Source organism: Leishmania martiniquensis, chromosome 32 (genome assembly GCF_017916325.1).
Source record: "Leishmania martiniquensis isolate LSCM1 chromosome 32, whole genome shotgun sequence".
Lineage (NCBI taxonomy): Eukaryota > Euglenozoa > Kinetoplastea > Trypanosomatida > Trypanosomatidae > Leishmania > Leishmania martiniquensis.
Genome location: NC_090167.1, coordinates 375,923 through 392,996, shown reverse-complemented (window position 1 = coordinate 392,996; position 17,074 = coordinate 375,923). Strand labels below are relative to the sequence as shown.

Below are 17,074 nucleotides of genomic sequence, written 5' to 3'. Positions count from 1 at the left end.
ACCTCCCCTCCTCGCATGCATACCGCGCGGTCGGCGCCGCGCCTTCCCACCAGGTGTCGGATGCGAGGCGGAGGGGGCGGGGCCGCGAGTGCGCAGGCGTCTGCGCGCGACCAGCTCCCGCCCGGGGCCATCGCCAGGCGGCACAGGCACACGGCGCCTCACGCTCGGCTCCCTGCCATCTCGCGAGCCCCGCAGCCGCGCTCCTGGGCATGGCCCCGCCGCCACCAAGCGTCCACCAGGGTAGCCGCCCGCAGCGCGCTTCCAGCAGATGGTCGCCAGGCCTCCAAGGCCCCTTACGCCAGGCCGATAGCAGCACGTCGTTCGGTTGATATGTGCGTCGCTGTAGATTTTGCAGTGTTAACTGCCTTGGCGCTGTGCTGCAGTAAACAATGTCATCGTTGTCGAGCTGAACGTGCAGGGGCACGGCGTGGGCTGTTGAAAGTGAAGGAGGAGAAAAGAGATTGGAAATGTCACCGTACCTTAGTGCGGAACGCGTTGGGGATTACTCATTGGGCACTCTTTTTTTAGGTGAAGAGCGCTCCATCACGCCCCGCTCACCACTGATCTCACTGTCTGCCCGTGCCTACAAGTGGATGTATATACGTTCGACTCCTCTGAAGGAGCTGCATATGAATCTCCATTCAGTTGCGCGCCCTCCAGCGAATCGCTGCGAAGGCAGTCTCTGTCACCCAAGTAGCAGGGGAGGCTCAGGAAGAACTGGAGCGCGACGCGTCTTTCCGATTTTGATGCTGTTTTCTAATTTGCGTGTGTATGTGTGTGGAGGCGCCCCCGCCCCCCACGCCATCCTGGTATCCTGCAGTTTCGCAAGAGCGTCGTCTCTACGGAGTGTCAACGGTGGTGTTATAGCGCGTACATGGCGAAAGTGATTTTCTGCGATTCGACGGGGAGGGCCAGTTGCCCAGTGAAGAAAGAGAAAAAGGTGTGAGGAGAGCGGAAAGCAAACGTGCGTCGCTTTACGAGAGCGACGGGCGAGGGAAAACAACGCCGCGTCAAGACCGTCTCTCGAGCGCTTGGCTTTCAAGCGCTGGCATCGCCTCTCCGCACATCCCACAACACCTCACTTTTCAGATGACTTCTCCCCCTTCTCGGTTGGCTTTGTCCACTATGCCCCCCCCCCGCTCAGATGCGTATGTCACACTACTGCTTTCCCCAGATCCCTTAGAGGAGGTTTCACGCGGCGTAAGAAAGCGCCAGGTGCGATGCGGACGTGATGGCCACGGTCACGCACCGACTACACCTTTGAGATGCCGCAAAGAAGCAGAAGAGAACAGCTTCACAGAGGCGGCGAGCGCTGGTGACAAACGCCGGTCTGTCATCACCGGTCGCCTCCTCTGCGGCCGATTCTTCACATGACCACCAGACACTTGCATAGACCGACTGTCACAGAGACAGAGAGAAAACGCAGCAGAAATGGCGGGGGAAGGGAGCGGGGGAAGGAAAGAAAGGGAAAAGCAGAACAGACGAGAAAAATGACTGCGAAGCAAAGCAACAACAACAACAAAAGAGAAGCTCAAGCAAGCATTCCATCGCAAGTCGTTTGACCCGTCGAATATATACAAATATGTATGGAGAGAGGGAGGGAGGGAGGAAGGGGGACAAACGATACTCGATCAGAAACACACACACACACTTATAAACATACAGGCAGACCTACACGCAAGCAGAACAGAATAAAAGGAGAGGGAACCCGAGCAACGAAAACGATAACAGGAGAGCCTTCCGATAGACAGAGACTCACTTACACACACGGGCACACACCATTGAAACAAAAGAGAACACGTGACGGAGGTGACAAACAAAATGATCACAGCGGAAGACACACAAGCGATGTAAAGGAAAAAAAACAAGAGGGAATGGCACTATTGAGCAAAAAAAAGAAGCACCGCTGCCATTCGCGAAGCCATCACACATGTGCCTATCAAAGGACGCATAGCGATGCGTCTGACGCTGGAGATGAGACAGGAGGGGATGGAAGAGGGAGGAGGAGGGAGGGGGGGATAAGGCCTTTCGAGCGTGCAAGGCAGCAGGAAACCTCAAAAAAAGGGCGAAGGGAGGTAAAAAGGAGGGGGAAGAACATACGCAACGGAAAGTCGTAGCCAACGTGGTGGCTTTGTGTGCGTGGAGTGGGGGGCGATATGGAGGGGGGGTTGCACAGGAGCGCGTATGCTACCTTGAGCGACACGCGCACATACCCGGCACTGCGAGCCCCTTCATCTGAGCGAAGTCACTCTTTTCTCGTCCATCGCATTTTTTCTTCTTTCTCCTTCTTTCGTGTTTTTCTTTCATAACCGCAGGCAGCCCCATCGGCAGCAAAAAAAGAAAGAGAAGGACAAAAACATACAAAACAGGAAGTCGCGGAAGGATTCGGTCAGGCAGCTGTCTACGAAGAGAGAGGGGGGCCAAAGGAGAAGGACAGAGAGGGGGGAGAGAGAGGGGCGTGCTTGCCTTTCGCAGGATTTCAAGTCGGATCAAGCACTGTATGACTTTTTTGTATGTGTATGTGAGTGTGTAGAGCTACGTGGGTGTTTAGGTGTCGTTCCAGATGGAAGATGAGAGGAAAGCAGAAGAGAAGATTTCAAAGCATGCAGAAGGCCGGGTAAAGCGACGTAAAGACGCGGGACGGTACATGAGAGAACAGCACAGCGGTGTCGGCGTTCGTCCCCAGCACGGTTCTCGGGATGAAGAAGGAGCGGAGCGTTTACAAAAAAAGAAAAGTACACGAGAGAATTCACGAGGTGCTGTTGGCTCAGATGTCGCACACTGAAAACCTCCGCAGGGCTACCACGCACATCATCCTCCCATATGCTCCGATCGGCCCGTGTCCGACCCGGGGCTTGCATCATACGCATCAAAGCCGATCCGCCCGAGGAACAGCGAGGACGCCAGCATACAATTTCTGTCAATGGTATCCACCACCACGGCCTAGAGCAACGACTTACGAAAATAAAATTAAACGAGTCCAGCTGAAACAAAATCAATACAGAGGAGGTAGAAAAAGAGAGGGAGGGGAGAAGCAACACATGAGGTGTCAGCCTACGGCCCTTCACTTGATGTTTTTCAGAGAGAGAGCCAACAACAACAGAAGCAGAAGAGATGACAGACGCAAACAGCTCTAGGAGAGGGGGGAAGACGCCGCACTTCTAAGAAGAGGAGAGTGAGAGAGAGAGAAAGGCGGGTCTGCATGGGCTTCACTTGGGGTGCAGAGTTGAGAGCCAACAGCAAGCGAAGCGCAAATGAAAAAGATCAAAGACGAGAATATCTCGGACATTTCATCCAAGACCAACGGCATCCTTTCCAGCATACCCCACACACCCGTGACAGCGAGGCATGGCGTTTCTCCGTCGTAGAGGGGAGGAAGGGAAGGAGAGCGGAGGGGGTTGTGAGGGGTAAGAGTTACACCGCCTTGCAAGCGGGAAAAGAGAAAAAGAAGAAAGGAAATAATTGAATTCCACACAACACATACAGAGCCGCCGCTGTGCAGGAACAGTTGAAAAGCAGCCGAAGAGCAACTGAAACGTCCACGCGGCCCAAGGTGCGCGACGCAAGAGAGGTGGGCGTGCTCCTTCGCACTGTGGACGACATCGTGAGCTGCTCGTACCACTCGCTGAGCACGATCCGTGCGACGGAAGGGTCAGTAAGGCTAAGGCGGACTGTAGAGCATATTCAACAGCACAGTCAACTGATTTTGATCATAAAAACTCGATAAGGGAGCTAACGTCTATGTAAAACGTAAAGGTTGTGCCGGCCGTCCTCTTGTCTTCCGTCCATCTCCCCGGCCCACTCCCTTCCTCTTCCTTTTTCCCCCTTTCCAGTGCGTCACCAGGGAAAAAAAACAAGATGCGGCAATGAGACCCCACCCGCCGCTGTCCACATGTCAGCTTTTCATCGCAGCATCTTTCCCCCAACGAGTACACCGCGAAAGAGAAAGCGCCGCGCGAACAGCGAAAAAAAAAAGAGGGAAAGGCGGCGGAGAGGGGAGAGGAAGGCTTCCGTCACGCAGAGACCGACAGAAACATACTCAGACGTACGGTGCGCGACCGCTTCAGTGCTGGCAGATTATGGATGAGCAGCCAAAAACCCACACGAAGCAACTGAAGGGGAGGGAGGGGAGGTAAAAGCGGATGAATGTTCGCTGCGTAGGGTGAAGGCCTGCTGAATCTGCATGATATGCCACGGAGCGACCGGAAGGAGCAGCAGGAAAAGCGTGTGATAGACAGCAAAGGTCCGAAAGGAGTCGGCCCACAGTGCACCGACGGAACGTCATGGAGTGCGTTGACGGTTGAGGACGAAGGAAGAGGGAGGGAAGAGAAAGGAAAAGACGAAGAGCGACACACACACACACACATAACTGCACACATAGAAAGGTGTGTTAAGTGTTTCCCTTTATTACCACGCTCAAGAGAGGGAGGAGGGGGGTACGATTGGTGTGTCCGACTCACTGTCCATGCGCGAAGGCTATGGGAAAGCCCTACTGATACACTTTCACAGAGCAAAGAAAGAAATAAGAAGGGCATCCGAAGCGCCAAAGAGACTTCCATAGGGGCCACCGGTAGAGACGCTCACTTCACCGAAGAGGGAGGGGTGGCAGACAGACAGGAAGACAGAGACAGTCAGAGACAGAGTCGCCGGGAAAAAGAAGAGGGTGAGGCACACGCGTACATGGCGCAGCCCAAGAGGAAAAAAAAGGATCAGGGACAAAGGGAGAAAGAAACGGGGAGAGGGAATGAGTGACAGCATTCAAGTGAAACAAAGAGGGAGGGAGGAAGGGAGAGAGAGGGGGGAAGTGACAGCACAGTCGACGGTGCGCTCCTACTTGGGGTACACAAGAGTGGAGGATAAACAAACGTAAGAGTAGCAGAAGGCTCATGACGAGGACGGTATACAGCACATGCCCAGACACGCTCACAATCCATAAGAGGGGGGGGGGGAAAGGGCCAAACAGCAATCGGAGTGGAAGCGAGAAAAAAAAAGACGCTGGAAAACAATGAGTGGGTTGTTGAAGAGAAAAGATCAGCATCACACATGCACATATACGGTATACTCATCACCGCTCGTGAGGTTACCTTCAGGAGAGATGGCGCGCATAGTGAAGTGCGTGATTGCGCAAAGGTAGATAGGCTATCCTGTGCATCGTTGCTATCTCCTGTCAGGAGTATATGTTATTTACAGTTTAGGTTAGGTCTGTGGTCACACATGCACGCGTCATTCCAAAAGCTGTTGCACGGCTGCCCTTTCATGAGTCAGCTCAGTGCATATCCGCAAGGGTTTCCGTATCATCTTTGTAGCCTCGTCGTCACACACACATACACAAGCACACACTCCTGCTCTTTTTATTTTGCTCAGAGGCAAAGGAAACGACGCGAAAATGAGATCAGCCTAACGCTGCGAAAAAGAAAAACAAAAAAGGTTTGGGCGTCGCGTGGAGGGGGCGTTCGCATAGATTGAGGAGGACAGACGGCATCAAGGGAAAAGATCCTGCCGCGACGGCGCGCACAAAACTCAGCAAAGGATGAAAAAGATGAGGAGCAGAGCTACAGAAAAAAAAAGAGAGAAGCATGTGCGTCCAGAGAGAGGCGAACAACGAGAGGTAGAGTGGGAAACGACGGGAACAGCGGGATGGATATAAAATGAGCAGAGCTTTTTCATCCAGGCTGCGGCAGTGGGATATATATATAAAGGGGACAGAAGGAGATGGCAAAGGAACGAAGCCGAGAAGGGAACGAGGCATGGCGGCTGGCCGTTCGTCCCACCAGACTCGAGCGTTCCACAACGGACGCGGGCACAGCCTTCTTGGTGGTCGGAACGCAAGGGAGGACGCAGGAAGGAAAAATAAGACGTGACTAAAAATGAAGGCTCCAGGATCCCGTGCACACTTACACGATGAGTGCCCCGCTATTTACCTTGCACACACACACACACGCATACGCGTACGCAGAGGCAAAACGCACCGTTTCGAATGCTCGGACGCACACAGGCATGACGCATGCACAGAAGAGTGAAAGCACCAACTCCCTAAGCACATCTTTCCTTATGTTTGGCCTCGCCTAAGTCTCTGCCTCGCGCGTTTCCCAGACGGCCCCAGCCACACACCAGTGACAGGGGCAGCCAAAATAAATATAACCGAAAATAAAAAAAGAAAAAGGGAAAGCGACGCAAGCAGGAAACGGGTGAGATACGAGAAAGGAGGAAGGTGATGAGGCATCGTCGAGCATGAAACAGAGCAGAGATAGCACGAACATAATAATAATAGCAACCGAGTACACGCGCGCACGCAGAGCATTGGCAGACGACGAGCGATACAGCACAAGAAAAAAAGAACTGAGAAAGAGGTGGGAGATGAAAGACGACGCCACACAAGCAGAACAAGGAGGAGTGGAAACAGTGACAGAGATGATATTAGACGAATACGTACACAGGATTTTCTACACTGTGTCTTCATTAATGCTGCACAACATCTCAGAAGAAAAAGACGTTAGAGAAAAGAGAGAGTCAGGGGAGCGGAAACGGGATAATGATGCGTGCCGGTTTCTCCATTCAACATATAAAAAAAGCACTGCCTTAGAAGAGAACCGAAAATGAAGTACATCCGCAGGCGCACGCATGTATGCACATACATACGGCTCAATGTATATTAAAACGTAGAACCAAGGGAGGGTGGAGAGAGATAATACAGAGGCAGCTAACGAACCGCCGTTTATCAAAAACGCAAAGGCACAAACATCAGCAAATTCTTCGTCCGCGTTAGCCAGCACTGCACCCCTCATCACGAGCACTCTTGCCCTACCTACCCACACGCGCTGATCGTATGACCAACGTTCAGATGCGCGCAGGGACGCAAGAGAACAGAAGAAGAGGTGAGGAAGATGAAAGTGCACGGATGCGTGCAAATACTTCTGTTTGTCTCTGCGACTAACGCTTTCCATCACACGCAGCAGGGGCGGGAGAGGGGCGGAATTGGCAACAGAGAGGTGAAAGCACAGCCACGGAGCTGCACGTACAATAGAGGAGCAGAGGAGACGACAGAGCGGAAGGAGAAAGCAAAGAAGTCGCAGGGAGGGAAACAGAAAGTAAAGGAGTTGGATGCGCACATCTCTGTTGTACCGATTTCCAACGAAAAAAGTAAGCTCAAGTCGTTTGATGAAGCGACGGCGAACATCAGTGGGGTCAGTTAACATGAGACGCACAGCCGTATTGATAAATGCAACGGGGAAGGGCGCCGAAGGCGGACTAACGTAAAGCGCCAACAACGAAAAAAAGCGTACAAAAAAAAGTAGAGCAGAGTGGTTTCGTGCGTAGGTGCAAGATGCTCGGGTACTAACGCGGGCCGCTTAGAGGCGCCCACGCTTGTTTGGTGTGTGGTGCACAGGCGTCCCGGGCATTGCCTTTCGTAGGGCAGCTGACGTCTCGCTTCTCTTTCGTTTGCGCGAACTCCATGCTCCCCCTTTGCGTGCCAAGGTCCATGCACGCCGTTGGTTTCGAGTGCAATTGTGTGGAGAAGCCTTCGTAAACGCTGATGAGATGGAACCGAGAAGGGAAAACGGAGGCGTAGCAGACATACCCAAAGACCACCCAACAAGCGAACAGAGAAGCAAAGAACGTTCGAGGAACGAACTAGCATACCGGCGATGGCAATGGGGCGCGGCATACATACATATATATATATATCATTGAAAGGCACACAAATAAGAGGAACCCCACACACACAAAAAAAAAAGCGTAAATCCCTTACAAAAGCAAAGAGCGGCAGACGTGCACGGCAAAGACGACTCCATCGAGAGAGAGTGTGAGAGAACGAGAAAAGATAAAATCAAGCAAAAGGACGAAGCCGAGGGAGGAGCGCCGCCGCGCACGCCACGAGTGAGGAGTAGGCATGCGGATGGAGAAGCGAGGAAGATAACAAGCAAGCATGACACCCTTCAAGGGCATCGGAAGCACACGCGACAGACAAAATAGAAAAAAAAGTGAAGTAGGTGAACCCGGAAGGCGAAAAAGATTGCGGGGGGTAAGGACAAAGAACAGAGGAACGGAGAGACTAATGAGCGCAAGCGGTGAGCTCCCCCTCCCCGGATGGGTGATACGGTTATGTTGTTCTCTTGTCTAAGGGAAGCACAACGGGGGGGAGCCAATCTAGACGGAAACGGGCGAAGGCGAAAACGACAATCTCAAGTTGCCAGGTGCGTAGTTCTTTGATCGTCCCTTGCCTTCGACACCTCCCCACCCCCTCCTCCAACTAGTAGTGGCTCGCGATCTATACATGTATGTGCGTGGAGGCAAAGGAATAGGGGGTCGCGCGCACAGAAGAGAGCGAGGCGACGAGAAAACGGAAGAACCCCAGAAGAGGAAGCAACGCCATCCTAAAGAACGAGAGCCGCCGACCTACCAGCCACGGAGAATAGACGCACAAGGGCAGATCCTCATAGCACGCTTATGAGCCGCCGCCACCACACGTCTCGGGAGCGACTACCCCGGCTCTCGGAATCATGAGTGGCAATGCAAGAAAGGGAGGAAAAGGTCATGAAACCCCAAAGCGAACTAAGGCGCACGTTGGGCACGGCCGCGGTAAAGACGAAAAAGACTGGGAGCGTCTCTGAACTGCCGTCACGCCTTACACGTGCCGCCGTTGCGCTTCGTCTCACCGCCGTCATTCTCGTTCAAGCCTTGCTTCTTCGGAGAGGACCACGCCTTAGAGCGCGTGACGAGCCCCGACACACTTTTTCCCTTTAGTCGCTGCGCTGCGTCGCCATCTTCGAAGCTCGCTCGCCCTTCCGCTCTCCGTCCCCCGGCAGGGTGCAGGCGGCCTTTCACGGTTGACCACCTCAAAGCAGTCCCAGCAGCAGCCACTAAAGGCACAATTAAGAGAGAGAGCATGCGTGAAAGACGAGGGGGAGGAGGGGCTGTGATACTCGGTGAGGAATGCAGGAGTGAAGTGTTTGCACACGCACGAGCAGTGGAGAGGAAGCCCGAAAAAACGGAGACACGCACACCTACACGGGCATGTTGATCGAAAGGTCTCAGCTGCGGTTGGCGGGAGAAGACTCGCAATAGGAGAATATATATATATATACCGGTGCAATAAGACTTCAGTATTGGTAGCGAACCTCACACAACAGCAAACAAAAAGAAAACGCAGTCCTTCAGACACCATTCCACGACCATGGACCACAAAAAACAGCGACTACATCTCCATTGTCTACAGCCGTGAAGATGACTATTAAGAGAGCTGAGCGATACAAACGCTCGAAACTAGAAGGAACAAGGACGAGATAAAAAAAAAATGAATACGCTCAGGCATGAGAAAAAAGAAAGGAAGAAAAAAAAACACCGCATAAGTCTTCATGCAGTGAAACGGAACAGTAGCCTGAACAAAAAAAGGGAGGAGAAGAGTGCAAAAGATGTCTTCAAAGAGGAACGAACGCGAGCCTCGCACATAACTGTAAGAAATGAACTGAACCAAATAACACACAGAATCATAGAAAAAAGTCAAGATGCACCAAAGAGCCACAAACCAAAAAAAAAACGCACACGGCAACGGACAGAACGACACCAGAAGAAAAACAGAAATCCCCAAATGCAGAGAAACTAACAAAAAAAGAACAGAGAAAAACAGTCGCTGTGTGCAGACGGCACATTCAAAAATATATATATAAAACATAATAAAAAAACATCAGAGAGGCGGAAGTTCGTATCCCTATTCTTCTACGTTTCTCCGACCCCCTCCCCTCGGGTCCATTTCGCGACGTGCCGTGCCCAAACGTCTATGCACATACAGTCACGGCTCCCCCCGCCTCCTCCGCTGCGCGGCAGCAGCAGCAGCGACACCGCAGCCGTCCAGCTGACGCGGCCGTCCAACGGGCCTGCCCCCTCGCTGCCCTGCCCACCTCCCCTCCTCGCATGCATACCGCGCGGTCGGCGCCGCGCCTTCCCACCAGGTGTCGGATGCGAGGCGGAGGGGGCGGGGCCGCGAGTGCGCAGGCGTCTGCGCGCGACCAGCTCCCGCCCGGGGCCATCGCCAGGCGGCACAGGCACACGGCGCCTCACGCTCGGCTCCCTGCCATCTCGCGAGCCCCGCAGCCGCGCTCCTGGGCATGGCCCCGCCGCCACCAAGCGTCCACCAGGGTAGCCGCCCGCAGCGCGCTTCCAGCAGATGGTCGCCAGGCCGATAGCAACAGCCACTGGGCACCTTCGGGGTCCTCGCCGGTCCAGTCGCCCCTGCAGCAGGCTCAGCCTCAGCTCCGCCGCTTCACACTCAGCGCAATAGGAGCAAGCAGAGGAGGGGCTGCAGCCTCTTGGCGCTGCGGCTGTTGGCTGCGGAAGGTCAGAAGGCGCCGCGGCCCCGCTCCCGAGTCGATGCCAGCCGGTAGGGACACCGCCTGGCCACAGCCGCGCCGAGAAACGTACGAACAGATGGTGTACAGCACGTAGCGCGCATGTCTGCCCCGAATCGTTTGGCGCAGGAGCGGTGGCATTCGGAAGCACAACGGGTCCGAGCAGTGGGGGTGGTCTATGCGCCGACGAAGGCGCTCAACCTCGAAGCGCTCAAAAAAGGGACCCTGTTAGCGTATTTAGAAACGAAAAGAAGAAGGTGAAGGGCACCTAATGTTTGAGGTATACACCTAGCGGACGTGAATGCGGGGGGAGGGGAGTGGGGATGGGAAGGCGGCGAGGGGACAGAGAACAGGGCAGCCGAAGGACAAGGACAGCGAGGATGAACAAGAGAGAAAAAGCGTCGTTCCCGCTCTATAGCACCTCTGCATACACGGTAGTGTAGCGGACCGCGTCCAAGGTGCAAGGGATGCGGAAAGAGAAAGATTCCCCGCTGCATATTCGGCTGAGGAAGAAGGGAGGAAAGCAGCACGGCATCACATCAACGTGAGACAGGCACGTGACTGAATTCCACAAGACGAGAGAATGGGTGACCGAGAGAGGGGGAGGGGAGGGGAGGGGAGGGGAGAGGGGCGAAGGACAGTGACACAGACCCCCTCTTAAGAGAGCGCATGTACTGTGGCACGTATGGACCAGCATGAAAGGAGAAAAAGCACCGTCTCGCCCGCCCCGCCGTCCTCCACTTCAGTAGAGACTTGCCTTTGGGGAGGGGGGACTCAAAAGCGCGGCGGGCGACTCAGTTGATAGAGTGGCTCGTGAGATGTGCGCCTCGACGTTTCGACTTCGAGCCCGCAGACAGACGGTGCCCTCCTGCTGTCTCCTGTCCGCCTGGGACTTTGCTTGACTTTATGGCGCAGTTTGCGCATACGGCAATGTGACCTGACGCGCACCAGTAGGCGATATCATTCGGCGAGATGATGCTCTGGCACTTGGCGCACGTACCCTGCTCCGGGTACTGTGAAAGAAGAAGCATCTGCCCGCAACTGCAGTGCTCCGACTGGAGGGCTGGCTGTAGCGTAACCGTGGTCGGCTTCGGTTGTGCTGCGCTGGGCTCCTTCATGGATGGAGACGACGGGGTGATGTTAAGCTGATGGCTTTGAAGCTCTGCAAAGGAGCGCGATGCCGTAAGCATCATTTGATTCGCGACCTCGATGTTGGCGATGCCCCCGTTGCTGATTGGCATCGCGTAGACGGAGCTTGGGCAGTGGGTAATCCGGCCGGGGGAGAAGAACGCGCCCGTCGGCGCGCCAGGTTGAAACGTGCTGGTACCCAAGAACTGCGGCATACCGTTCACGCTGGTCGCCTGAATATAGCTCGAGGCGGCGTAAGGAGACGTCGTCTGAAGCGTCGGCACATCTACGTAGCCGGCTGCGGTCGTGGTAGACACGGCGGCCCCTTGTTGCTGCAAGTAAACTGGTTGGGAGAGCGCGCTCACCATAGTGGATTGCATCGAACTCAGCAATCCGCTTTGCACCGCGGCACATCCAGCGTTCGGGCTCGTGACAACGTTGGATTTGTGGTTCGAGTGCCGCGACTTCGACTGCGGCGTGAGCTTTTTGAGCACGAGTGCGGCCTTGGGCACTCCGCGCAGCTGCTCGCGAGGCATCTGCTGAATAAACGGGGGCAGCTGCGCAGCCTGACTGTGCTCGACGATCCACACGCAGTTGATATCGCACAACACCCGCTTGGTGAAGTCCAGGATCGCCGTAAGGGCGCTTGCATTGATCATAATGAATGCGCATGTACGATCTCGGTTGTGGCACTTGACGTCGCGCACTTGCACAATCTTGCCCCGCTCATGTCCGATCGCCTTTAGTAGGGCCTCGATGTCCTCTTCCGCGTAGCTGCTGGGCAGCTGGCCGACAAAGATACCAGTAGACTCCTCATTCTCGATGTGCGACGGTACCCATTTTTTGTTCAAAAAGTCGCGAAACGACAGCGCGCGCGCACAAAGCGGCGGATTAGCGATGCTGGCATACACATTAAAGGGCGAGAACGTCTGCGACGTATTCTGCGGGGACGATGCCTGGCTCGACGAGGGCGCCGTTCCCATCATATAAACGTTGCTGGTCGTGCGCTCTTGGCCATGATCGCGCGAGAGGCAGGTTGGCGAGTTCGACGTACCCTGTGCTATGAGTCCGTTAATTGGGTTCTGGTTCGGCTCGAGAGGACACTTTCTGAGGGCCGCAACGTCCAGCTTCGGCACACCGGTGCCCTGCTCGCCCGAGGTGGTTGACGGCGCGCTCCGTTGCAGCGGCTGCCGCTGGCACTCGAATACGGCCGCAGGGGTTGCCAGCCCAGTCGAAACTGCCACGTCCTCATAGTCCTCAATGTCCAGAAAAAAGCCAGGGTCGTTAAGGGCGCCGGTGCGAAGGTCATCATCGGAAAGGTCCTCCATGACGCTCACGGCAGTGATTTGTGCAAGCTTGATGAAGGCCGTTATTTCGGACGTTTGCCGTCTCGTCTGTGCGTGTGTGCTGCCGCTTCTTTCCTCTCGTGACGCAGCGTGCGTCCCGGTGTGCAGACTGGGGTCCTTGTGTGCCAGCAGCGAATTGACGTTGTCCAGATTTCCACAGCAGCAGGAGGAAGATCGGGAAAGAGGAAGAGCGAGAAAAGAAACACCCACAGAGATTATTGTCAGATATGTGCAACTGCAATGAGCACCCTTGATCGGAAAAGCACTGAGAGGCACAATTATAGACGACAAAAAACACACACAAAAGAAAAACAGACGGCAGACCTTTCGTCGGGAAAGCACAACAATAGATGAAAGATGCCGAGCCAAATCCACGCGGTGGCAAAACTTCTACGGGAGGGGCAACGACAACAGAAAAAATTAGTGTGTGGAAGGTTCGCGGCAAGAAAGAACACTGAAAGTCGCTTTGGATAATAATAATTAAAAAAAGGCCTTGCGAGGACCGGCCACGTTCAACTACTTCGGTATCGTAGTAGAAGGGGGTTAGGTGACAGATAATAAAGGGAAAGCGAGGGATATCACCTTTGCGTGCGCTAGGTAACGCTTGTCGTTGAGCTGTGTGGTTTCTCAGCTTTCGACTCTCTTCGCCCCACAGGCGGGAAAGACGGCGCTAGAGGACACACGATTCGTGTGCGGCAGATTGCCTCCTGTTGGCTTTCCACAAGGCAAGTAAAACAAATGGTTGCAGGAGCGCAGGCCTGATAGTGACGTACGACTAAAAAAAAAGTCCCGAACGCGCGAGGCTGCGAACAGAGTTATGACAAAAAAGACACGAGAGAACGAGAAAAAGACCCGAAAGAAAGTACAGCTAATGGGGAGTAGCGTTGACGAGTGTGGGAGGGGAATGGGGAAATGCGTGATCTCGAGGTGGCAAGTGGGTGGGTGGGTGAGGGGGAGAGGGAGAGGGAGCGTTAGAAAGAGAGACGGAGAAGGACGAGGGACGCAAGCAAAAGAAAACGTTCCCAACGCACAGCAAATGCAGCGACGGGTTCAGCAATAAGGAGGGGAAAGGACGCAACGGTGACGGTACACCGACATAGAGCAAGGCTGAACGAGAGAGAAATAAAAAGGAGAAGGAGGCAGAGAGACAGAGAGGGGGACGACAATAAGTCAAGTGCAAAGGCAACGCAAACCTCCGAAAAGGCCGGGAGGAAACGAAAAACACAATCGGAAGAAAAGCAAACGCTTCCACACGCGAGGGGGGAGGGAGAGAAGGAAGAGAGCACAGAAAGCACCAATTTAAACTCGTTAACAGCAAGACACAAAGAGAAAGAGAGCGCAAACGTGCCAAAATAGAAAACTGAAGAGGGGAGGAAGAGGGGAGGCGACGAGGAACAACAAAAAGGCCTTGGGGGAAAGGCAAGAAGGAAACAGGCACAGAGAAGTTATGTGCGCTATTCGATGCCCTTTTTTCCTTTATATATATATATATATATTTCCTTTGAAGGGAAACGGCACTCACGCACTCAACGAGGAAGGAAACGAAGGTGTTGAGAAGGCTAATGACGCGACACCAGGCAGACGGTGAAAATGATAAAAGGAGACAGGCAGGAAAACGTGTGAAGGGACGAATGAACGAGTGCGCGACTGATAAAGACGAAAAGAAGAAGCGATAAAGGCTGTGAAAGTGCCAGAAGCGGCGAGCACCTTCCGTGAAGAACCTTGAGATTTGTTCGTACGAGCAGGGAGAAATGCGCTCTCTTTTTTTCAAGTTTTTTTTCGAGGAGGAACGAAAATACAGAGCGCGTAACGACGTTGAAGAAAGTCACGTGCGAAAAGGGGTGCCTTCGCCGAAAAAGAGGTACATATATATAGACAGACAGAGAGGGGGATAGCGAGATGAAGACCCTTTCCTTCCTTTCGATTGGTGCAATGCCTCCTACTCCCGTCTTTTCGCTTATTTTCCGCGGAATTAAAAGCAACGACAACACAAGCACTCGTTTGCACTTGTTGAAGGCGACAAGTCTTACCTCACACGGAAGCTGATGAGAGCGTACGTTGCCAACTCCTTCTTCTCGTAGACAATGTATCTTTCCCCTTTTTTCGGTATATGTGCGTGTGGGAGGGGGTAAGGAGGGGAGGGGAGGGGAGGCGGCAGTGGATGACAGCTTCAGCGTCTTTCTGTGCTGTCGCGCCTTCTCTTCGACCTTTACGGATGTACGATCCCCTTCCGTCTCGCTTATTCGCTCTTACCTTCAGATCTGACTAATCAGCCAGCCGATTCTGTCCTTCTCGTTTCTCTTTGCTGTTCTCTCTGTTCAAAATATATGCCTGATGAGGCCCTCCATGCACAAAGAGAAGAAGCACCCACACGCACGCACGTGCACTAGATATATGAAGAAACCAAGCCAAACGACAACTATAATATATATATGAAAAAAAGACGAGAAGAAGGGTATGTGATGGAGAGAAGGGCAAAAAAAAAAAAGAAGACAGCTCAGGTGAGTGCGTCCACCGAGAGAAAAAAGCGCGCTCACACACTCGACTGATACCAATGCAAAACAACAGAAAAACAAAGAGCAAAGACGAAAAGGGAACCGACAAAAACCAGCGAGGGAGAGACGTGGGCGTGGACAAGAGACAGGAGAGCGTCGAGAGTCCGCGAAGGCGCTGATGCCAGCGGGATTCGAAAACGAAGGAGGAATCAGGAAGAGGCAGTTTCAAGGGAAGACATATATATATATTACAACGTACACGTGCTGCTTGTGAGGTGCAGCGCTACGTACACTACCCGCAGAAACGTGGGCTCGCGAGGTAAAAGGTCGAAAAAGAAAAGGAGGTAACCGACGATAGCACGAGCACCAATACGTGTTTCTGTGTTCCTTCGTTTGGATCAGTGCACACAGAGGCGGGGAAGAGATACCCCCTTCTCATACCAGTGTTGTTTAGTCTTCTTTTCTGCGTGTGTGTGTGTGTGAGTGGGTGTGTGTGTGGCTCCGTGCAGCAAGCACTGCGATACGCGGACGCCCAAAACTCGAGGAAAAGCGCGCAGCTGCGCTTCGCTTCGCTTCTAAGATTTGGCGCTCCTTTTTCGTTGGAGTCGCATCTACAATTGTCGTCTCGTGATGGCCTCTCTGCTTTCCCTACCCTGGAGCGGCTATGCAAGCGTGCTCCCGATCGCTAATGGATGGCGTTGGATGCACACACGGGCACACCAGTCGTGCGGAGCGCCTCTCCCAGGACCACGAAAAATGAGTTCTGTGAAGCAGAGGGAAAGTGATTAGGAAATGATGAGGGTTAAGAATGCCGTCGGGCAACGCAGGTCGAAACAATTGATGATGATGCCGACGAGAGAGGACAGTAAACGAAAGGAAAGGGGAGAGGCTTCGAGGGGCACAGAAACGGAGTGAAGGGCAAAAACAGCGAGAGAGTGTAAACGAGTCAGCCGGGCCACCCTGAAGTATAGGGACGAGCGGGAAAAACGCGAAGCGGCAAGCACACGCACAGAGACACTCAAGCGCAACCGTAGCGCGCGAAGGGAAGGAATAAAGAAGAGATGGGCGGCTAAAATGCAAGCAATTCAAGGAAGAGCTAACTGATCCGGGAGGAAGCGAACCGACCACAGAGAACACAAATCGGCAACAAAAATGGGGAAAATGGAAAAGAGAGAAAATGAAAGATTCAAAGACGGGAATAAACAGACGGTGTCTTCCCCCCTTTTTATTTTGTGTGTGTGTGTTTGTTCGTTTCTATCTTCCGCCCCGCTTCCCTTTGGCACGTTCAGAGTCGTCGATGTGACAAGCACGCACGATTTGGGATGGGCCGGCACCGCGAAAGGGAAGAAAACAAAGGGCGCACGAGGAGGAAAGGGCGCACTAGCGCAGGCACCTAGGAGAGCTTCGAAAGAGGGATTAGGCGAGGGGAGAGAGCGGGGAGAGAGGGAGGGGGCGAAACCGGAAGTGGAAAAATGAAAGCACAAGGAAGGCGTGGAGAGAGGGACGGGGAAGGTGGGCAGAAGAGGGGGGATGGTGACCAAAAGGGTGCGCGCCCACAAGCACAGGGAGACACAGCGAAAGAGAGGTCAGGAGGGGAGTGTGAGGGACAGCTTCGGCGTAGGCGGGCAAGAAAAGAGAAAGGAAATGTCAACAGGACAAGATGAAGAGAGGCAGGCAGGGGGGGCGGAACGAGATGCACTCTAGAAGAAAGGGCGATGAATCCAAAGAGGAGCTGGTGATGAGAGGGGAAGTGGAGTTA

General features: G+C 53.8%; 1 protein-coding gene across 1 annotated transcript; it reads right to left on the bottom strand.

Moving 5' to 3' along the window:
* Positions 1 to 11,140: 11,140 nt before the first annotated feature.
* Positions 11,141 to 12,802, bottom strand: LSCM1_01741 (uncharacterized protein; the record flags this gene model as incomplete). Its single annotated transcript, XM_067319341.1, has 1 exon — positions 11,141 to 12,802. One exon carries the CDS (start codon positions 12,800 to 12,802, stop codon positions 11,141 to 11,143), a length of 1,662 nt encoding a protein of 553 aa, XP_067175890.1.
* Between the last annotated feature and the right edge of the window lie 4,272 nt (positions 12,803 to 17,074).